This window comes from Chlorocebus sabaeus, chromosome 20 (assembly GCF_047675955.1).
Source record: "Chlorocebus sabaeus isolate Y175 chromosome 20, mChlSab1.0.hap1, whole genome shotgun sequence".
Lineage (NCBI taxonomy): Eukaryota > Metazoa > Chordata > Mammalia > Primates > Cercopithecidae > Chlorocebus > Chlorocebus sabaeus.
Genome location: NC_132923.1, coordinates 127105765 through 127126208, shown reverse-complemented (window position 1 = coordinate 127126208; position 20444 = coordinate 127105765). Strand labels below are relative to the sequence as shown.

The 20444-nt window shown below is 54.2% G+C and overlaps 1 protein-coding gene across 11 annotated transcripts in view; it reads left to right on the top strand.

Moving 5' to 3' along the window:
• Positions 1 to 20444, top strand: part of PIK3CD (phosphatidylinositol-4,5-bisphosphate 3-kinase catalytic subunit delta) — a 98099-nt gene that overhangs the window by 73235 nt on the left and 4420 nt on the right. For 7 of the 11 annotated variants that reach the window (XM_073007854.1, XM_073007853.1, XM_007980627.3 and 4 more), the window contains 20 exons: positions 6535 to 6707; positions 11433 to 11661; positions 11741 to 11970; positions 12326 to 12505; positions 12846 to 12995; positions 13424 to 13513; positions 14581 to 14802; positions 15809 to 15905; positions 16000 to 16130; positions 16499 to 16549; positions 16629 to 16796; positions 16976 to 17097; positions 17292 to 17435; positions 17609 to 17708; positions 17822 to 18000; positions 18091 to 18203; positions 18375 to 18453; positions 18972 to 19139; positions 19818 to 19941; positions 20125 to 20270. In XM_073007854.1, the coding sequence (XP_072863955.1) occupies positions 6567 to 6707; positions 11433 to 11661; positions 11741 to 11970; positions 12326 to 12505; positions 12846 to 12995; positions 13424 to 13513; positions 14581 to 14802; positions 15809 to 15905; positions 16000 to 16130; positions 16499 to 16549; positions 16629 to 16796; positions 16976 to 17097; positions 17292 to 17435; positions 17609 to 17708; positions 17822 to 18000; positions 18091 to 18203; positions 18375 to 18453; positions 18972 to 19139; positions 19818 to 19941; positions 20125 to 20270 (2864 nt within the window). In that variant the 5' untranslated portion in view covers positions 6535 to 6566. The remainder of the gene's footprint in view (positions 1 to 6534; positions 6708 to 11432; positions 11662 to 11740; positions 11971 to 12325; positions 12506 to 12845; positions 12996 to 13423; positions 13514 to 14580; positions 14803 to 15808; positions 15906 to 15999; positions 16131 to 16498; positions 16550 to 16628; positions 16797 to 16975; positions 17098 to 17291; positions 17436 to 17608; positions 17709 to 17821; positions 18001 to 18090; positions 18204 to 18374; positions 18454 to 18971; positions 19140 to 19817; positions 19942 to 20124; positions 20271 to 20444) is intronic. The other 4 variants (XM_007980631.3, XM_007980629.3, XM_007980634.3 and 1 more) reach the window with 4 other exon arrangements.

Sequence of the window (20444 nt, the reverse complement as noted above, 5' to 3'; positions counted from 1 at the left end):
TTTGATAAATATACATGTATTTGCATTTCTCTGGAGTGTATACTTAGGAGCGGAATTGCTGGGTCCTAGGGCATAGGCATGTTCAACTTTAGTAGATACTGCCAAACGGTTTTCCAAAGTGGTTGTTCTGGTTTGCATTCTTGGGACATTTCCGAAGTCCCTGTACTCACTGGCATCTCTGTCCCATATATACTGGAGAGCTATGGTTCTGGGCTTCATTCAGGGAAGAGTCAGGGCTGGTTGGCCACTGTGCTAGAGAGAGGTTCTTGGCCCAGAGAGAGGGAAGGCACTTCCACTTTCTCCTGTCCTGTCTCAGTGGTGACAGGACCTGGCATTTGATGTCCTGTGCAGACCAGTCTGAGACTTTCTCTATTAGGAATGAGGTTTTCTGTGAAAGTATTTCCCTGTATCCCATTTAGGTAAGGTGTAGTTGAAGACTTCATTTCCAGAGTGCTAAGAGGCAGGAGAGTGAGGGGTGTATTTTCCTGGAACCCAGGCTGTGGGTTGGAGTCCCTGGGAGCTCATGCCTCATGTGTTCATCTTGGGCCTCACCAGACTGAGTGGCCAAAGCTGCCCCTGACTTTCCAAGCATGGTCAAAGCCCATTTCATATCGTAAGTGGATTCTCCAGGATTCCTGACTCTCTCCCAAGTCGTTTTTTTGTTTCGTTTTGTTTTTGAGACAGGGGTTCACTCTGTTGCCCAGGCTGGAGTGCAGTGGCACGATCTCAGCTAACTGCAACCTCCACTTCCCTGGCTCAAGCAATCCTCCAGCCTCAGCCTCCCTAGTAGCTGGGACTACAGGTGTGAGCCACCATGCCCGGCTAATTTTTATATTTTGTGTAGAGACAGGGTTTTGCCATGTTTCGCAGGCTGGTCACCAACGCCTGAGCTGAAAGTGATCCACCTGCCTCAGCCTCCCAAAGTGCTGGGATTACAGGCGTGAGCCACCACACCCAACTGATCCCCCAAGTTTTGAAACAAAAGGAAGACTTTGGTCTGGCCATTCTCAGCAAGAGGAACCCAAAGTAGGATGTGGTTTTGCAATCAGAGGAAGTGGTGATCAGCAGTGGCAGCGCCTAGAGATGTGCAGCTCTCGCTCCTCAGGGCAGCTGGGGTCCAGCTGACGGTGAGGCCTGGCCCCAGCCAGTGCTGCCACCAAAGAACACCTGCCTTAAACCAAATATTTCTTTTCAACTATTTTTACAAGTCTTTTAAATCCAAGAGAATGTGATCTTTAAGTAGAGAAGTCTTTTCTTAAAGAATAAAAATCATAAATCATAAAGACAAAGATTGATAATTTGACTGCATCAACAATAAAAACTTCTACTCACCAGACTGGGCGTGATGGCTCATGCTTGTAATGCCAGCACTTTGGGAGACTGAGGCCAGTGGGTCACTTCATTTGGGACTAGTCCCTACTAAAAACATATATTTTTTAAAAGTCTCTGTTAAAAATACAAAAAAAAAAGGGGTGTAGTGGCACATGCCTGTAGTCCCAGCTACTTGGGAGCCTGAGGTTGGGAGGACCACCTGAGCCCAGGAGGTTGAGGCTGCAGTGAGCTGTGATCGCACCACTGCACTCCAGCCTGGATGACAGAGTGAGACTCTGTCTCCTAAAACAAAACAAAACAAAACAGCAACAACAAAAAACCTTCTACTCACCAAAAACACACCATAAGCAAAGCAAAAAGGTGACTCATTAGAAAATATTTCCCACTCATTCAGTCAACAAAGGAATGGAATCTAGAATATATAAAGAAATCCTACAAACCATTAAAAAAAAATAAGTAACCCCACAGGAAAATGGGCCAAGGTTATAGTAAGTAGGCTATTTGCAGAAAATCAAGGTTTTATGGAAAATCAGGGAAATGCAAATTAAAACAAGAGATAATTTCATTCGCATCAGGTTGGCAAAAAGGAGTAAATTTGACAATACCAAGTATTGACGAAGATCTAGAGATTGATCACCATACCAGGGTTCTGGGATTGCTGACAGGCACCACCGCCTTAGGGACAATGCGGTGATATTTAGTAAAGTTAATGATGTGGTTATACCTGTCATAGGTGATGCCACATGTGACTCTTGAGACTTGAAATGTGGGTAGTGTGAGGAATGGAATTTTAAAACATTTAATTTAATTTAAAATTGCTGTATGGTTCGTTTATTGGATTTTTTTTTTTTTCTATTTTTGGTAGAGACAGTTTTGCCATGTTGCTCAGGCTGGTCTCAAACTCAAGCAATCCACCTGCTTTGGCCTCCCAAAGTGCTGGGATTACAGGCATGAACCACTGCGCCCAGCCTTAAGTGTGTTTAGAACAAACTGGATCTGGCTAGGAGCTCACACCTGTAATGCCAGCACTTAGAGAGGCCGAGGTGGGAGGATCACTTGAGCCCAGGAGTTTGAGACCAACCTGGGCAACATAGCAAGACCCTGTATCAAAAAAAAAAAAAAATTTAGCAGGGCATGGTGGCACAAGCTTGTAGTCCCATCTACTCAGGAGGCTGAGGCTGGAGGATCGCTTGAGCCCAGGAGTTGGAGTGTTCAGTGAGCTACGATTGGGCCACTGTACTCCAGCCTGGGCAACAGAGTGAGACCCTGTCTCAACAGAAAAGAAAAAAAAAAGAAAGAAAATAACCTGGGTCTGTGAACCTACTTTTCACCTGTAGATTGTATAAAATCTACACTCAGATCAAGTATTTCTGATGATAGATAATCTAGAAATGAAATTGCACTACACTCCAAATTTAAAACGCACACCAGATTTCAAAGACTCCATACCAAAATAAATGTCAAAATATCTCGTTAGTAATTTTCTCTATTGATTATGTGTTAAAATGACTATCTTTTGGATATATTGGGTTAAATAAAATACAGAATGAAGCTTCATTTTATCTGTGCCTTTTCACTCTTTTTGGGTTTTTTTTTTTTTAATTTCTTTTCTTTTTTTTTCTTTTTTTTTTGAGACATGATCTTGCTGTGTTGCCAAGCTGGCGTGCAGTGAGCCATCGTAGCATCTCAAACTCCCAGGCTCAAGTCAGCCTTCCACCTCAGCTTCCAAGTAGCTGGGACTACAGGCACGCTCCACCATGCTTGGCTAATTTTTAATTGTTTTTTTGTGGAGATGGACTCTCACTATGTTGCCCAGGCTAGTCTCTAACTCCTGGCCTTAAGTGATCCTCCTACCTTGGCCTCCCAAAGCACTGGGATGACAGGCATGAGCCACCTTGAGCCCAGCCTTTTCACTCTTTTTAAAATGGCTTCTGGTAAGCTGGACATTACATATGTGGTTCTCGTTGTCTTTTTCTTGGGCAACACTCAGCACTCTCAGATGAACACAGGGTAATGTATTCAAGAACATACATGGTAGCATCGTTAAAAGTAACCAAGAGTCGGCTGGGTGCGGTGGCTCAAGCCTGTATGTAATCCCAGCACTTTGGGAGGCCGAGACGGGCGGATCACGAGGTCAGGAGATCGAGACCATCCTGGCTAACACGGTGAAACCCCATCTCTACTAAAAATACAAAAAACTAGCCGGGCGAGGTGGCGGGCGCCTGTAGTCCCAGCTACTCCGGAGGCTGAGGCAGGAGAATGGCGTGAACCCGGGAGGCGGAGCTTGCAGTGAGCTGAGATCCGGCCACTGCACTCCAGCCTGGGCGACAGAGCAAGCCTCCGTCTCAAAAAAAAAAGTAACCAAGAGGAGTAGAAACCAGCCTTCATCTTCATCAGCAAGAGAGAGGGTAAATAAATTGTGTGTGTGTGTGTGTGTGTGTTTTTTTTCGTGAGTGTTACATTTTTCCTTTTTTTTCATGTAACTTTTAAGTCCAGGGGTGCCTTGCAGGTTTGTTATATAGGTAAACCTGCGGCATGGGGACGTGTCATACAGATTATGTCATCACCCAGGTATTAAGCCTAGTACCGGTGAGTTATTCTTCCTGATCCTCTCCCGACTCCCACCCTCCACCCTCAGGCCCCAGTGTGTGCTGTTCCCCTCTGTGTGTCCATGTGTTCTCATCATTTAGCTCCCACTTATAGGTGAGAACATATGGTGTTTGGTTTTCTGTTACTACATTACTTGGCTGAGGATAATGGCCTCCAGCTCCATCCATGTTCTAGCAAAGGACATGATCTCTTCTAATTGTGGCTTCTTTACACAATGAAATATTGTGAAAGAGATAAAACAAATGAACTAAAGCCACGTGTGTCTGCCTGGGTAAATCTAAAGAACAGCACAGTGAGGGCCGGGTGTGGTGGCTCACGCCTGTAATCCCAGAACTTTGGGAGGCCAAGGCAGGCGGATCATGAGGTCAGGAGATCGAGACCATCCTGGCTAACACAGTGAAACCCCATCTCTAGTAAAAATATCAAAAAATTACCCGGTGTGGTGGCAGGTGCCTGTAGTCCCAGCTACTCGAGAGACTGAGGCAGGAGAATGGTGTGAACCCTGGAGGCAGAGCTTGCAGTGAGCTGAGACCGTGCCACTGCACTCCAGCCTGGGTGACAGAGCGAGACTCCATCTCAAAAAAAAAAAAAAAAGGGCCGGGTGTGGTGGCTCACGCCTGTAATCCCAGCACTTTGGGAGGCCAAGGTGGGCGGATCATGAGGTCAGGATATTAAGACCATCCTGGCTAACACGGTGAAACCCCGTCTCTACTAAAAATACAAAACATTAGCCGGGCGTGGTGGTGGGCGCCTGTAGTCCCAGCTACTCGGGAGGCTGAGGCAGGAGAATGGTGTGAACCTGGGAGACAGAGCTTGCAGTGAGCCGAGATCGCGCCACTGCACTCCAGCCTGGGCAACAGAGCGAGACTCTGTCTCAAAAAAAAAAAAAAAAGTTGGACGTGGTGGCAGGTGCCTGTAATCCTAGCTACTTGGGAGGCTGAGGCAGGAGAATCACTTGAGCCCAAGAGCTGAGATTGTGCCACTGCACTCCAGTCTGGGCTACAGAGCAAGACTGTTTCAACAAAACAAAACGAAAAACATGTATGGAAATGATAATCAGACTCCAGGTACTGCTAACTTGCAGTGGAGTAGGCTAGAGGTGGGGAAGGGAGAAGGGGACCTGGAAGAGGGGGTTCACCAGGTCCTTTGTGTTTGTAACATTTTGTTACTGGGGGTGGGTATGACTGGAGGGTTTGGTATGAAATATTTTTTTTTTTTTGAGATAGAGTTTCACTCTTGTTGCCTAGGCTGGAGTGCAGTGGTATGATCTCGGCTCACTGCAACCTCCGACTCCTGGGTTCAAGCGATTCTCCTGTGTCAGCCTCCTGGGTAGCTAGGATTACAGGCATGCACCACCATGCCCGGCTAATGTTTATATCTTTAGTAGAGACAGGGTTTCATCATATTGGTCAGGCTGGTCTTGAACTCATGACCTTAGGTGATCTGCCTGCCTGGGCCTCCCAAAGTGCTGGGATTACAGGCATGAGCCACTGCGCCCAGCCTGATTGGAATATTTTAACCAATTATTAGATGACCAAAGCCATTTTTAAGCCTTTTGATTTCTGGTCAGAAAGTTTCAAAGAGGCTGGGTGTGGTGGCTTATGCCTGTAATCCCAGTACTTTGGAAGGTCAGAGTGAGAAGATCCCTTGAACCCAGGAGTTCAAGACCAGCCTGGGCAATATAGTGAGACTGTCTCTACAAAACATTTAAAAATTAGCCAGGTTTAGTGGTGCGCACCCGTAGGCCCAGCTACTTGGGAGGGTGAGATGGGAACATCGCTTGAACCTAGGAATTTCTGTTACAGTGAGCTATGATGGCACCACTGTACTCCAGTTGGCACAACAAATTGAGATCCTGTTTCAAAAAAAAAATTATTTCACAGCTGGGTATGGTGGCTCACGCCTGTGATCCCAGAACTTTGGGCGGCTGAGGTAGGCAGATCTCTTGAAGTCAGGAGTTCAAGACCAGTCTGGCCGACATGGTGAAACCTTGTCTCTACGAAAGTATAAAAATTACCCAGATGTGGTAACATATGCCTGTAATTCCAGCTACCTGGGAGGCTGAGGCAGGAGAATCTCTGGAACCAGGAGGCAGAGATTGCAATGAGCCACTGCACTACAGCCTGGGTGACAGAGCAAGACTCCAGTTCAATCAATCAATCAATCAATCAATCAATCAATCAATAAAAATGTATTTCTAAGAACTGCAGCCTTCGGCCTCTCAGGTCTCAGGGTACCTGACCAGCTGTCCTGCCGTCTCCCTTCTGGGCCAGCTGGTGGCCATGACTGGGTTTCGTGGATGTGTATGTTCCTGAGGAAAGATGGTTTGCTGTGAGTGCTGCTGTGGGGAGGACATGCAGTGTCTGCCTGGGAGAAGAGGCAGCTGGGGCCATGGCCCGGAGTGGTAGGAGCCACAAGCCACCCTGGGCAGGACGAGGCCCTGAGAGAGGCGAGCTTTTTGTGCCCGCAGGTCGGGAACTCACTGCTGAGCTTCCTGCCGTCCAAGGACCCCACTGTTTTCCAGAGAGTCCCTTCCAAAGGCCTCACCCAGCCCAGCTGAGGTAGCTCATTTTGCCATTTCTTCATTTTTAGGACCACTGGCATCTGGGAAGTAACAACGCAGGATGCCCCCTGGGGTGGACTGCCCCATGGAATTCTGGACCAAGGAGGAGAATCAGAGCGTCGTGGTTGACTTCCTGCTGCCCACAGGGGTCTACCTGAACTTCCCTGTGTCCCGCAATGCCAACCTCAGCACCATCAAGCAGGTACAGCCTCCATCTAGTCCTCAGACCTTGGTGCTCAGAGAGAGAGAGAGACAGACAGACGGACAGACAGATGGACAGATGCATTGCTTTTCAGACTTGGGATCCTCAGATGAGAATTTTAAAAGATAAATAATGGGGTTTTTGTATGTGTGTGTGTTTTTTTTGAGACGGAGTTTCGCTCTTATTGTCCAAGCTGGTGTGCAATGGCGCAATCTCGGCTCACCGCAACCTCCAACTCCTGGGTTCAAGCGATTCTTCCACCTCAACCTCCTGAGTAGCTGGGATTACAGGCATGCGCCATCATGCCCGGCTAATTTTGTATTTTTAGTAGAAACGGGGTTTCTCCATGTTGGTCAGGCTGGTCTCAAGCTCCCGACCGCAGGCGATCCTCCCGCCTGGGCCTCCCAAAGTGCTGAGATTACAGGCGTGAGCCACCGCGCCCGGCCAATAATGGTGTTTTTTGTTTTTGTTTTTGAGATGGTCTCGCTCTGTCACCCAGGCTGGAGTGCAGTGGCATGATCTCAGCTGACTGCAACCTCCGCCTCCCAGGCTCAAGCAATTCTCATGCCTCAGCCTCCTGAGTAACTAGGACTACAGGCACATGCCATCACACCCAGCTAATTTTTTTTTTTGTATTTTTTGTAGAGATGGGGGTTTCACCATGTTGCCCAGGCTAGAATGTGCCATCATACTTGAAACCACACTCCATCCTAAGGCTGCCTAAGTGGTTTACAGGTCTTTTGTCTTTAAAGCTGTTGCCATAGTAAACAAGATCTTTTTTTTTTTTTTTTTTTTGAGACGGAGTCTTGCTCTATTGCCCAGGCTGGAGGGCAGTGGCACGATCTTGGCTCACTGCAAGCTCCGCCTCCTGGGTTCACGCCATTCTCCTGCCTCAGCCTCCTGAGTAGCTGGGACTATAGGCTAATTGTAAACAACATCTTTGGAAAGAGATTTTGGTTTGTTGAATACTCTTCAGGATGGACTACTGAGTCAAAGGATAAAATATGTGGACGATATTTGGTGGATATTGTCTTGTGACCAAAAGGGCTTGTGCCCTTACTGAGCATGGGACTTGAGGGATCATGCGTTAGGCTGTGGGAGGGCAGGACCTTATCCCAGAATTTTATTTTATTTTTATTTTTTGAGACAGGGTTTCACTCTTGCCCAGGCTGGAGTGCAGTGGTGCGACCTCGGCTCACTGCAACCAACCTCTGCCTCCCAGGTTCAAGCAATTTTCCTGCTTCAGCCTCCCAAGTAGCTGGGACTACAGGCACGTGCCACCACGCCCAGCTGATTTTTGTATTTTTAGTAGAAACGGGATTTCACTATGTTGGCCAGGCTGGTCTCAAACTCCTGACGTCAAGTGATCTGCCCGCCTCGGCCTCCCAAAGTGCTGGGATTACAGCCGTGAGCCATTGCACCTGGCCCTTATCCCAGAATTTTAAAAGCTATAATTGGGAGCAGGGAAAACAAACGAAAGAAGTAATGGATCATCTTTGAGAGTTTTTTCTTCTTCTCTTCCTGGGAGATGTCTTTAAAAATTAAGTTTCTTTTTCCTTCCATTGGAAGAATAATATGGACACATTACAATTTAGGAAAAGGCTAGGCATAGTGGCTCATGCCTATAATCCCAGAACTTTCGAAGGCTAAGGCAGAATTGCTTGAGCCCAGGAGTTCAAGACCAGCCTGGGCAACATGACAAAACCCTGCCTCTACAGAAAATAAAAAATAAAAAAATTAGCCAGGGCCAAGCATGGTGGCTCACGTCTCTTATCAGCACTTTGGGAGGTGGAGGTGCGTAGGTCACCTGAGGTCAGGAGTTTGAGACCATCCTGGCCAACATGGTGAATCCCCATCTCTACTAAAAATACAAAAAATTAGCCAGGCATGGTGGTGGATGCCTGTAATCCCAGCTACTCAGGAGGCTGAGGCAGGAGAATTGCTGCAGTGCAACTCTCAGGAGGTGGAGGCTGCAGTGAACCGAGATTACGCCACTGCACTCCAGCCTGGGCAACAAGAGCAAAACAATGTCTCAAAAAAAAAATTAGCCTGTGTGGTGGCATGTGCCTGTAATCCTAGCTACTCAGGAGGCTGAGGCAGGAGGATCACTTGAGCCTGGGAGTTTAAGGCTGCAGTGAGCCATGATCCACCACTGCACTCCAGCCTGAGTGACAGAGTGAAACCCCGTCTGTACAATACATAAATAAATAAACAAAAACAAACACAAATAAAAAATAAAATGTAGGAAAAGAAGAAAAAGTGGAAAAAGGAAAAAAATTACCTCTGATCCAGCCATATGAGACAACCACGGTGAATACTTTGGCTATTGCCTGTTTTCTCCTCTATGTACAGTGTTTTTTGTGATAATTCTGATTATGACCTTTCATATCTTTTTTTTTCTGAGTTAACGATATAACATCTTATTCACATTATTAACTTTATGTAGATACCATTGTATTTTATTTTGCTTGAGAAGGATCTTACTTTGTTGCCCAGGCTGGAATGCAGTGGCGTAATCCTAGCTCCTCTGCAGCCTTGACCTCCTGGGCTCAAGCGATCTTCTCATCTTAGCCTGCTGAGTAGCTGGGACTACAGGCATACACTACCACGCCTGGCTAATTTTATTTATTTTTGTATTTTTGTAGTGGTAGGACCTTGCCATGTTGCCCAAGCTACAGATAACCTTTTAGTTTTTTATTTTTATACTTTTTTTTTTTTTTTTTTTTTTGAGACAGGGTCTTGCTCTGTCATCCGGGCTGTAGTGCAGTGGCATGATCACAGCTCACGGCAGCCTCAACCTCCTGGGCTCAAATGATTCCCCCACCTCAGCCTCCTGAGTAGCTGGGACTACAGGTGCATGCCACCATAACCAGCTAATTTTTTTATTTTTTGTAGAGATGGAGTCTTATTATGTTGCCCAGGCTGGCCGTGATCTCCTATGCTCAAGTGATCCTCCCATCTCAGCCTCCCAAAGTACTGGGATTACAGGAGTGAGCCACCGCACCTGACCTAGAGGTCATTTTTTTTTTTTTTTTTTTTGAGACGGAGTCTCGCTCTGTCGCCCAGGCTGGAGTGCAGTGGCCGGATCTCAGCTCACTGCAAGCTCTGCCTCCCGGGTTTATGCCATTCTCCTGCCTCAGCCTCCCAAGTAGCTGGGACTATAGGCGCCCGCCACCTCGCCCGGCTAGTTTTTTGTATTTTTTAGTAGAGACGGGGTTTCACCGTGTTAGCCAGGATGGTCTCGATCTCCTGACCTCGCGATCCGCCCATCTCGGCCTCCCAAAGTGCTGGGATTACAGGCTTGAGCCACCGTGCCCGGCCCCAGAGGTCATTTTAAATCAGTCTTATTCTTCCACTTACAGAGCTGTGCATGTGGGTTATTCAAATGCAAACAGTGCAGAGGCATAGCATACCCATCTCGATTTGGTCCTGATTCTTCGTATTTGTATTTATCCCAGGGCCAGATAGTAAATATTTTAGCAGTTGCTGGCTGGCTCTGTTATCTGTTGCGATGATTCAGTCCTGCCACCACAGGACAGGAGCAGCCCTGGGTGATATGTAAATGAAGGGGCATGGCTTTGTGGGGTTAACCAGGTGGCAGGTGGATTTGACCAGGAAAAGGGTGGTTTGCTAACCCCTGGCCTATGTTAATCGGTATGTTTATTAGGGTTTTTTTGTTTTGTTTTGTGTTTTAATGGAAATGGGCTTGACTCACACCTGCTGCTCTAGATCTTGGGGTTTTCCCCTCACTTAATGACACACCTTGGACCCCTCCAGGCCAGCACATAGAGCTGCTAGATGGTCCCTAGACTGTCACAGCTTGGTGCCATCCCACTGCTTGACAGACCATAGTTAGCCATTGCCCTTGGTAGCAACACTGGGAACTTCCCTCCTTTCTCATCTTTGTGACTCAGTGAACACCTTTCACCTGCTTGTTGCTTGGGAGAGCTGGAGGCCCGTCACCCCAGGGCACACACTCCATGGAGAATTCTCTTTGGGCCCCCTTGCTGTGTTAAACATTTTTGAGTTCGTTACCAACATTTGAAAATCAGGGTTGTCAGGCGCGGTGGCTCACGCCTGTAATCCCAGCACTTTGGGAGGCCGAGGCGGGTGGATCACCTGACGTCAGGAGTTTGAGACCAGCCTGGCCAACATAGTGAAACCCCATCTCTACTAAAAAGAAATACAAAAAATTTAGCCAGGCATGGTGGTGCCTGCCTATAATCCCAGCTATTCGGGAGGCTGAGGCAAGAGAATCACTTGAACCTGGGAAGCGGAGGTTGCAGTGAGCCAAGATTGTGCGACTGCACTCCAACCTGGGCGACAGAGTGGGACTCCATCTCAAAAATAAAATAAACAGGTGAAGAACCCCAGGACAGTTAGCTGGGCTGCGTGAAGGTCATGACACCCACCTCTGGAGTGTCCTAGGGCAGTCCTGCGCTCTGGGAGGGAAGCCTGTAGGATGTGGTGCCAGCCCCAGATCTCAGCACCTCCCAGCTCTCTGCCCAGATCTCTGCCCGCCCACAGAAGGGCAGCAGTGGAGAAGCCTGTCCACCCATGGTCAGCACCCGGGGGGCTGCAGAGAGCACAGATCTTGGGGTCTGCCTCTGCCCTCTGGGAGGTTTGGACACCCCAGGCTGGAGGCCAGCTCTCCATCCACCCTCAGCCTCCCACCTCCCAGTGGCTGCCTTGGGTGGAGGGGCTTACCGGTGACTGTCCCCCCAGCTGCTGTGGCACCGCGCCCAGTATGAGCCACTCTTCCACATGCTCAGTGGCCCCGAGGCCTATGTGTTCACCTGCATCAACCAGACGGCGGAGCAGCAGGAGCTGGAGGATGAGCAACGGCGTCTGTGCGACGTGCAGCCCTTCCTGCCCGTGCTGCGCCTGGTGGCCCGCGAGGGCGACCGCGTGAAGAAGCTCATCAACTCGCAGATCAGCCTCCTCATCGGCAAAGGTAGCCCTGCCGGGTGGGCCGTGTGGCCGGGCTGGCCCTGCCTGCCCTGCCCGCTGACCCAGCCCTCCCCGCCCCACAGGCCTCCACGAGTTTGACTCCTTGTGCGACCCAGAAGTGAACGACTTTCGTGCCAAGATGTGCCAGTTCTGCGAGGAGGCGGCCGCCCGCCGGCAGCAGCTGGGCTGGGAGGCCTGGTTGCAGTACAGCTTCCCCCTGCAGCTGGAGCCCTCGGCTCGAAGCTGGGGGCCTGGCACCCTGCGGCTCCCAAACCGGGCCCTCCTGGTCAACGTCAAGTTTGAGGGCAGCGAGGTGAGCCCGTTCGTAGCCTGCGGCATCCAGGCTGCTCTGTCCATGGGGAGCACTTCCTCCGTGAAACTCCTCAGTCATCTGCAGGCCCCCCTCCCCCAGTGGCATCAGATGGTGTTTGCCAGGTGTCTGTGCATGTGTGGGGCTCAGCTGAACGTCCCCCCAGGCAAGCTCGATGTGGCAGGATGACCCAGTGGTGCGGGGCTTTGGGCATCAGTTCATTCTTTGAACAAATATTTCCCAGTGTCATCCGTGTACTGCCCCAACCCTGTCCTTGGGGGCAAATAGGCGACCCTGCCCTGTGCCCCAGAACCCCGGGGCCTCGAGGGCAGCGGACTCACCTCCCTCCTCCCCACAGGAGAGCTTCACCTTCCAGGTGTCCACCAAGGACGTGCCGCTGGCGCTGATGGCCTGTGCCCTGCGGAAGAAGGCCACGGTGTTCCGGCAGCCGCTGGTGGAGCAGCCGGAAGACTACACGCTGCAGGTGAACGGCAGGCATGAGTACCTGTACGGCAGCTACCCGCTCTGCCAGTTCCAGGTGAGGCCGCTGGGGCCCGCTGCACTCTGGGCTCCCGCTGCCCTGGACGGGTCCTGGGTGGGAGTTGGGGAGCTGACATTTGGGCGCATCTTGAGCCTGCTGAGCCAGGCCTTTGAGTCACCACCAGAGCATCCCCCGGTAGCGCTGGCCCTCTCTGAGAGCACAAGGAGGGGCTCCGTCTTCGGGAGGCGGAGGTGGGGCAGGAAAGACCAGCAGGAAGTCCTCCCCTCCCCCAAGGCCTGGGACAGGCAGTGGGCAGCTTGGGGGGTCCTGGGAATCCTGGTGTCCAGGGAGTGGTTGGGGCCGCCCCACCGGCCGCTCACCCTGCGCCCCGTCTCAGTACATCTGCAGCTGCCTGCACAGTGGGCTGACCCCTCACCTGACCATGGTCCATTCCTCCTCCATCCTCGCCATGCGGGATGAGCAGAGCAACCCTGCCCCCCAGGTCCAGAAACCACGTGCCAAGCCGCCTCCCATTCCTGCAAAGAAGGTGAGATGGCGCCTTCCACCTCCCCTCCGAGCCACCCCTTCTTCCTGCCTGGCGTTCAATTCCAGGTGCTACTGGCCATGGGTCCAGGGGCCCTTGGTATGGAGGGCTGGGGCTTTGAGCTGGGGAAGCCAACACAGCTGACCAGCGTCCTGGGCTGGGAGCCTGTGGGACCGCTGTGGGTGGGGGGCAGCCCCATGCCTGGCTCACCGGCTGCCCTTCTCCTCTGCAGAGCTCAAGGGTGTTGGGCCCCCCTGGGAAGCCCGCATGGCAGGTTTTCTGGTAAAGGATAGCATTGAGGACAGGCCCAAGCCTGGCCGCAAACCTGTGACCCTCTCACCCGCCCCCGAGGGGTCACGGGCCTCACCATCGGCCAGGGAGACAAGCTGTTCTTTGAGCCGTGTTAACAGCCCTGCCTCCCTGGCCCCCAGCCCTCCTCTGTGTCCCTGTGGTCCCTGGAGCAGCCGTTCTGCATCGAGCTCATCCAGGGCAGCAAAGTGAACGCCGACGAGCGGATGAAGGTGGGGCTCCTGGGATAGGTGGGGGAGACACTGTTTTTTTTGCACCAGCAAGGTGGCTGTATCCCGGAGGGGCAGCAGAGGAAGGAGGGGGATCACATGAAAGCCACCTGACCACATTACCCAGCATCCCTGCCTGGGGCGCTGTGAACGGCTTGAAAACAGGAAGTGGGAAGGGGGGCGGGCCAGCTGGCCCTGGAGGCCGATTCGTAGAAACGTGGGCCAAGCAGCGTTCTGGGTATTTGGCTTTGGTGGAGGTTGTGGGGCCAGGTTCAGCCCAGAGATCCGGGACTGCAGAGCTGGGGGAGGGGCCAGGCATGGAAGAGGGGCTGGGTCCAGCTGGGCTGGGGGCTGTGGCAATCCCAGGAGACACCAGGACGGTGCCTGCAGCCTGTGAGGGCTGCACCTGCCTCAACCCCTGGGGGCCGAGCCCACCTCCCTGTTGTCTTCACACTTTCACACACCATCACAACAGCCTGCAGGCATGGGTTTTATTGTCCTATTTGCAGGACACGATACCTGAGTCCTCAGGTTGGCTCTCCTGCCTGGAGCGTGTTTCACTGGGGAAATTGTATAAGCAGGGCAGGTCTGGGTTCCTCTGGCAGGAATCGAGGGGGATTGGATCAGAGGGACTTCCAGGGTGGTGGTGTCAGATGGAATTGGAGGGGGCCAGACATCAGGTGGCAGGAAAACTCCTTCCCCACCCACATGGGCTCCTAGGAATCTGAGAAGTCCGGGGAGCCCTAGGATGTTAGAGCAAGGGTCCCTGGAGTTCCGGATATCTGATGGGGAAACTGAAGCCCGGAATGGGGAATGGACATGCCCCGAGGTCCCCAGAGTTGGGGGAGCTGAGACAAGGGCACCGGTGCCTAGCCCACGGTATCCTCCCTCACCCCAGGGCCACGCGTGCCCCTCAGGCCTTCCCTGTGCTGCACCACCTTCCTTCGCATGGGAAGTAGAGTTCAGACCCACCTGAGGACATGCAAGGGGGAGACTGACACCTCCTTAAGGGGAGGGGAGAGGGGCTGGGCCTCCTCACCCCTCACCCTTCATCCTGGCACCTTCTGCAGCTGGTGGTGCAGGCAGGGCTTTTCCACGGCAACGAGATGCTATGCAAGACAGTGTCCAGCTCGGAGGTGAGCGTGTGCTCGGAACCTGTGTGGAAGCAGCGGCTGGAGTTCGACATCAACATCTGCGACCTGCCCCGCATGGCCCGTCTTTGCTTTGCACTGTACGCCGTGATCGAGAAAGCCAAGAAGGCCCGCTCCACCAAGAAGAAGTCCAAGAAGGCGGTGGGTCCCGGGGCCGGCGGGGAGGGGTCCAGGCCCCGGGGAGCCAGCGCAGCCCCTTGCTGGGCCACTCACCACTCTCCTCCCGGCAAGCACACAGCCTGGGGATGGGAGTCCTGGGATTGCTTGTGGACCCCAGCCTCTTCGTCCACCCCAGTCTGGCCACCAGCCCTGCTCGAGGGACACTCTGGGCTCCTGGGCTCCTATGCATGCTGCCTCAGAATATCTGGCCTGGGCTGTGGTCCTGCAGGAACCTGCAGGTAGTGCCCTGGGATGGAAGGACAAGCACAGTGTCATCCCTGGAGCAGAAAAGCCTGACTCAGTGGCTGGCCTGGAGGCGCAGTGGCTGGGTGCTGAGTCATGGTCCCAGGATGTGGCTCCCCTTGGGGCTGATTCACTCCGAGCTGAGCTGGGTTGGGCTGGCCTCCGGGCTGTGCCGTCTGTTTGGGGATTTCTCAAGAAGCCAGGAGGGCCAGGCGTGGTGGCTCATGCCTATAATCCCAGCACTCTGGGAGGCCAAGGCGGGCGGCTCACAAGGTCAGGAGTTTGAGACCAGCCTGGCCAATATGGTGAAACCCTGTCTCTACTAAAAATACAAAAAAATTAGCCAGGTGTGGTGGTGCGTGCCTGTAATCTCAGCTACTTGGGAGGCTGAGGCAGGAGAATTGCTTGAACCCAGGAGGTGGAGGTTGCAGTGAGCCGAGATGGCGCCACTACACTTCAGCCTGGGCGACAGCAAGACTCTGTCTCAAAAAAAAAAAAAGCCTGAGTAGGGGTGAGGGTGGGAATAGGAGGGGGCAGCAGATGTCGGCTGGCTTCACCTCTGGAGCCCTCAGAGGAAAGAGGAAAAAGCGGCTCCTCTCCTTCCCCAAGCAGGGTCTCCCAGGGGTCTGGTGGGGAGACCTTAGCTGGGCTCTGGGTCTTCTCGGGTGGGGTGCCGGGGGAGGGCAGCGAAGTTGGGTCTGGAGGCCCCTGAGTGGCTGTCCTCACCTGCCCTGTCCTCCTGCAGGACTGCCCCATTGCCTGGGCCAACTTCATGCTGTTTGACTACAAGGACCAGCTTAAGACTGGGGAACGCTGTCTCTACATGTGGCCCTCCGTCCCAGGTCGGCCCAGGCCCGGGAGGGAGAGGCGTTGGGAATGTGAGGGTCCCAGAGATGCTGGCCTCCCCTCTACAACTTCCTCTGCCCCTGTGTTCAGATGAGAAGGGCGAGCTGCTGAACCCCACAGGCACTGTGCGTAGTAACCCCAACACGGATAGCGCTGCCGCCCTGCTCATCTGCCTGCCTGAGGTGGCCCCGCACCCCGTGTACTATCCCGCCCTGGAGAAGGTCAGTGGGGGCCCCGCCACGTGAGGCTGAGGGGCTGATGGGGAGCTCTCCTGGCCCTGCTCCTGGAGCTCTTCAGAGAGTGCTCCCTGGCCACGTTGGGGCTGGGCTACCAGGCATATCTGGGGTCTTCCCAGGGGCCATTTTGCCTGCAGGGATGCTGCGCAGTCTGATGACGTTTTCGGTTGTCACAGCTGCTAGGAGGGATGCTCTTGGCATCTCGTGGGTGGAGGCCAGAGCTGCCGTGGATGTGCCTCCATGCACAGGACAGCGCCCCCTCAAGGATGATCGGGGTGGTGACCCCCTGCCTGGGGGTCCTGCCTGGGCTGGTCCAGGCCCTGGGGGACGCTGAGTGCAGCTGTTTGTTGCAGATCTTGGAGCTGGGGCGGCACAGTGAGTGTGTACATGTCACCGAGGAGGAGGTGAGTGAGGTGGGGGTGTGGGGTGGGGGCACGGAACCAGCGTGGAGCCAGAGCCCTCACCCCTGCCCATACCCCTCAGCAGCTGCAGCTGCGGGAAATCCTGGAGCGGCGGGGGTCTGGGGAGCTGTATGAGCATGAGAAGGACCTGGTGTGGAAGCTGCGGCACGAAGTCCAGGAGCACTTCCCAGAGGCGCTAGCCCGGCTGCTGCTGGTCACCAAGTGGAACAAGCACGAGGATGTGGCCCAGGTGGGTGGGGAGGGGCACCTGAGGGTGGAGCTGGGGTCAGACCACAGCATTTGGCTACCCACCACCCTGACCCTGGCCAACCCTCACCCTGACCCTGGCCGGCCATCATCCTGACCCCGACCACCTCCACCCTGACCCCGGCCACCCCGAAGCCTGACCTCGGCCTCTGCTCCCGCCAGATGCTCTACCTGCTGTGCTCCTGGCCGGAGCTGCCTGTCCTGAGCGCCCTGGAGCTGCTGGACTTCAGCTTCCCTGATTGCCACGTAGGCTCCTTTGCCATCAAGTCGCTGCGGAAACTGACGTGAGTCCCAGCTGGGCACTCCCCACTTCTCCAGAGGGCAGCTGTGTCCTGGCTGCCAGGATGTGGGCTCTGGATGGGGCCTGAACTTCCCGTGGGCTTGCTCCCTCCTGCCTGGCCTCCCTCTGGCTGCCGAGGGAGCTCCCTCCTGTCCTGAGTCAGGGAGCTCCGGGCCCCAGCGCCTTCCTTCCCTGCAGGGACGATGAGCTGTTCCAGTACTTGCTGCAGCTGGTGCAGGTGCTAAAGTACGAGTCCTACCTGGACTGCGAGCTGACCAAATTCCTGCTGGACCGGGCCCTGGCCAACCGCAAGATCGGCCACTTCCTTTTCTGGCACCTCCGGTAGCGGGACTCGCCCCAGCCGTTCTGTGGGAATCCCAGCCCCTGAGTCTCCCCGGAAGGCCATGGGGGATGTTTCCAGCAGGCCTGGGTGTCCTGGCCTCACTAGGTCCTGCTGGGCGGGAGGGGCTGCGTGGTCCTGCCTGGCGAGGCTCAGCCCTCCCTTCCCCTTCCAGCTCCGAGATGCACGTGCCGTCGGTGGCCCTGCGCTTCGGCCTCATCTTGGAGGCCTACTGCAGGGGCAGCACCCACCACATGAAGGTGCTGATGAAGCAGGTGAGGCTCAGGGCCCTGGGGGTGGGCAGGGGGCGGCCCTGAGCCTCTGAGAATCCCCAGAGCCGGGCGGAGGCTGGGACCTGCCCACTGCCACTCTCCCATCTGCCCACCAGGGGGAAGCACTGAGCAAACTGAAGGCACTGAACGACTTCGTCAAGCTGAGCTCTCAGAAGACCCCCAAGCCCCAGACGAAGGAGCTGATGCACTTGTGCATGCGGCAGGAGGCCTACCTAGAGGCCCTCTCCCACCTGCAGTCCCCACTCGACCCCAGCACCCTGCTGGCTGAAGTCTGGTGAGCCCAAGCCCCACCATGAGGGCTCCTCCCACCCCTGGGAGGCCGGCGGAGGAGCCCCCTCTGACTGCCCGCTCTCTGTCCTGGCAGTGTGGAGCAGTGCACCTTCATGGACTCCAAGATGAAGCCCCTGTGGATCATGTACAGCAACGAGGAGGCAGGCAGTGGTGGCAGCGTGGGCATCATCTTTAAGAACGGGGATGGTGAGGGCCTGGCCTCCCCACACCCCACCTGTGCTGCCCTGGGAGGTCCTGGGGTGCTCCTAGAGTCGGGGTGGAGAAGACAGAATCCTGGGACTTAGGATCTTGGGTATGGATGGAAGCAGAGAACCTACCAGAAACTCATACTTCTCCTCCCACTGGCCGGCGGCACAGACCTCCGGCAGGACATGCTGACCCTGCAGATGATCCAGCTCATGGACGTCCTGTGGAAGCAGGAGGGGCTGGACCTGAGGTGAGGGCCCCCACCCGCTGTCGTCCCTTGGTGTCTGTGCCTAGCCTGGGAGTCTGTGCCTCTGGAAGGGTCCTTGTCGAAGGTGGCATGACCATCTTAGCTGGGGAAAGGGCTGTCCTAGGAAGAGCGGGGAGCAGTTTAACTCTAGGCCAGGAGGCGGTGGGCAGCAGTATGCATGAAGGCCACTCCTGGGGCTTAGCGTGTACCCTGCTCTGTTGCTTTAGTTGCCCGGGTGCCCCTGGCTCCCTCAGCCCACCTTGGAAAACAGTGGCATCTTCTCCCAAGGCCCCTGGCTGGTTCTGTTCCAAGCAAACGTGAGCTCAGCCATGGTGCTTTCTGCACCTGAGGTGCTGGTGCTGGCGTCTCCAAGGAGCCAGCATTGCTCCCCTGCTTTTTAGCAATGTGGGCAACAGCCTCTTCTGTGGCTTTTGGGGGCACCATGAGTTTCTGGGGCTCAAGTGGCCTCAGGGACAGCCCTTGACCATGCCATTTGCCCGTCCCTCTTCCCACTTGCCTAGGATGACCCCCTATGGCTGCCTCCCCACCGGGGACCGCACAGGCCTCATTGAGGTGGTACTCCGCTCAGACACCATTGCCAACATCCAACTCAACAAGAGCAACATGGCAGCCACAGCCGCCTTCAACAAGGATGCCCTGCTCAACTGGCTGAAGTCCAAGAACCCAGGGTGGGTTTCAAGCCCAGGGAGGAGACTCCACACCTTCTTTCCAAGAGGTGTGGAGTGGGAGGCCTAGCCTGTCAGAGCAAAGGAGTGGGGAGGGGCCTCAGACCATCTCTGTGGCTATTTGGCTCAGTTGAGGACCAGCCTGTGTCTGGGTTGGGGTGAGGCGGGTCTCTGTTCCCCAAGTATCAGTGTCTCTTGCTATGCAACACAATCTAAAGTGCAGGGCCTTAAAAAACAGCCATTTAAGATTGGCTCACAAATCTGCAGCCTAGGGCTGGGCTCAGCTGGGCAGCCCTTCTGCTGGTTCCACATCATCACTCTGCAGCTGTTCTCTTCTGGTGCCTTAACTGGGCCAGCAGGGTCTGAGATAACGCGTCTCATTCCTGGGGCCTTGGTGCCAGCTGTCTGTGGTGCCTCTCTGCATGTGGCCTCCTCATTTAGCAGCCTCACCTTCCCTCCATGGCTCTGTATTGAGGGTGTGGGGTTCAAGATCTGCAGGTGTCTTCAGGCCTTGGCTCTGGAGTAGCGTCTGCAAGCGATGTCCGGCATTGTGTCCTCTATGTTCTGTTGGTCAAAGCAAGTCACAGGGCCAGATTCAAGGGGAGAGGGAGTAATAACGTACCTCTTGGTAGGAGGAGCTGCAAAATGGTGTGGCCATGGTTTTCAATCTTCCCCACCCAGGGAGGCCCTGGATCGAGCCATTGAGGAGTTCACCCTCTCCTGTGCTGGCTACTGTGTGGCCACATACGTGCTGGGCATCGGCGATCGGCACAGCGACAACATCATGATCCGAGAGAGTGGGCAGGTACAGGGGGTGGTGTTGGCAGCTGCTGCGGGGACCTGGCTTCTGGCCCCAGCCTGCTGGCCTTTCTGCCCAGCGCACAGCTCTGTGGCAGGGGTCCCCCAGCCCTGCTGGCTTCCTGTCTCCCCTGGATTCTCTCCTCTCTGACACCTTCTCAATCCTCCCCCTCCTCTCCTCTCCCCTCAGCTGTTCCACATTGATTTTGGCCACTTTCTGGGGAATTTCAAGACCAAGTTTGGAATCAACCGCGAGCGTGTCCCGTTCATCCTCACCTATGACTTTGTCCATGTGATTCAGCAGGGGAAGACTAATAACAGTGAGAAATTTGAAAGGTAAGAGTGCCTGAGCCCCACCAGATGCCCGTCAGTGTGGGGCCCCAGGGAACAGGGCAGAGGTTCCCAGGCAGGGTGCAGGATGGGGCTCAGCTCTCAGCCCCAAACTTGGCCCCTCACCCCAGCTGGTGATGGGTTTGGGACATGCCCCTGCTCTGCCCTGCAGTGCCCCTT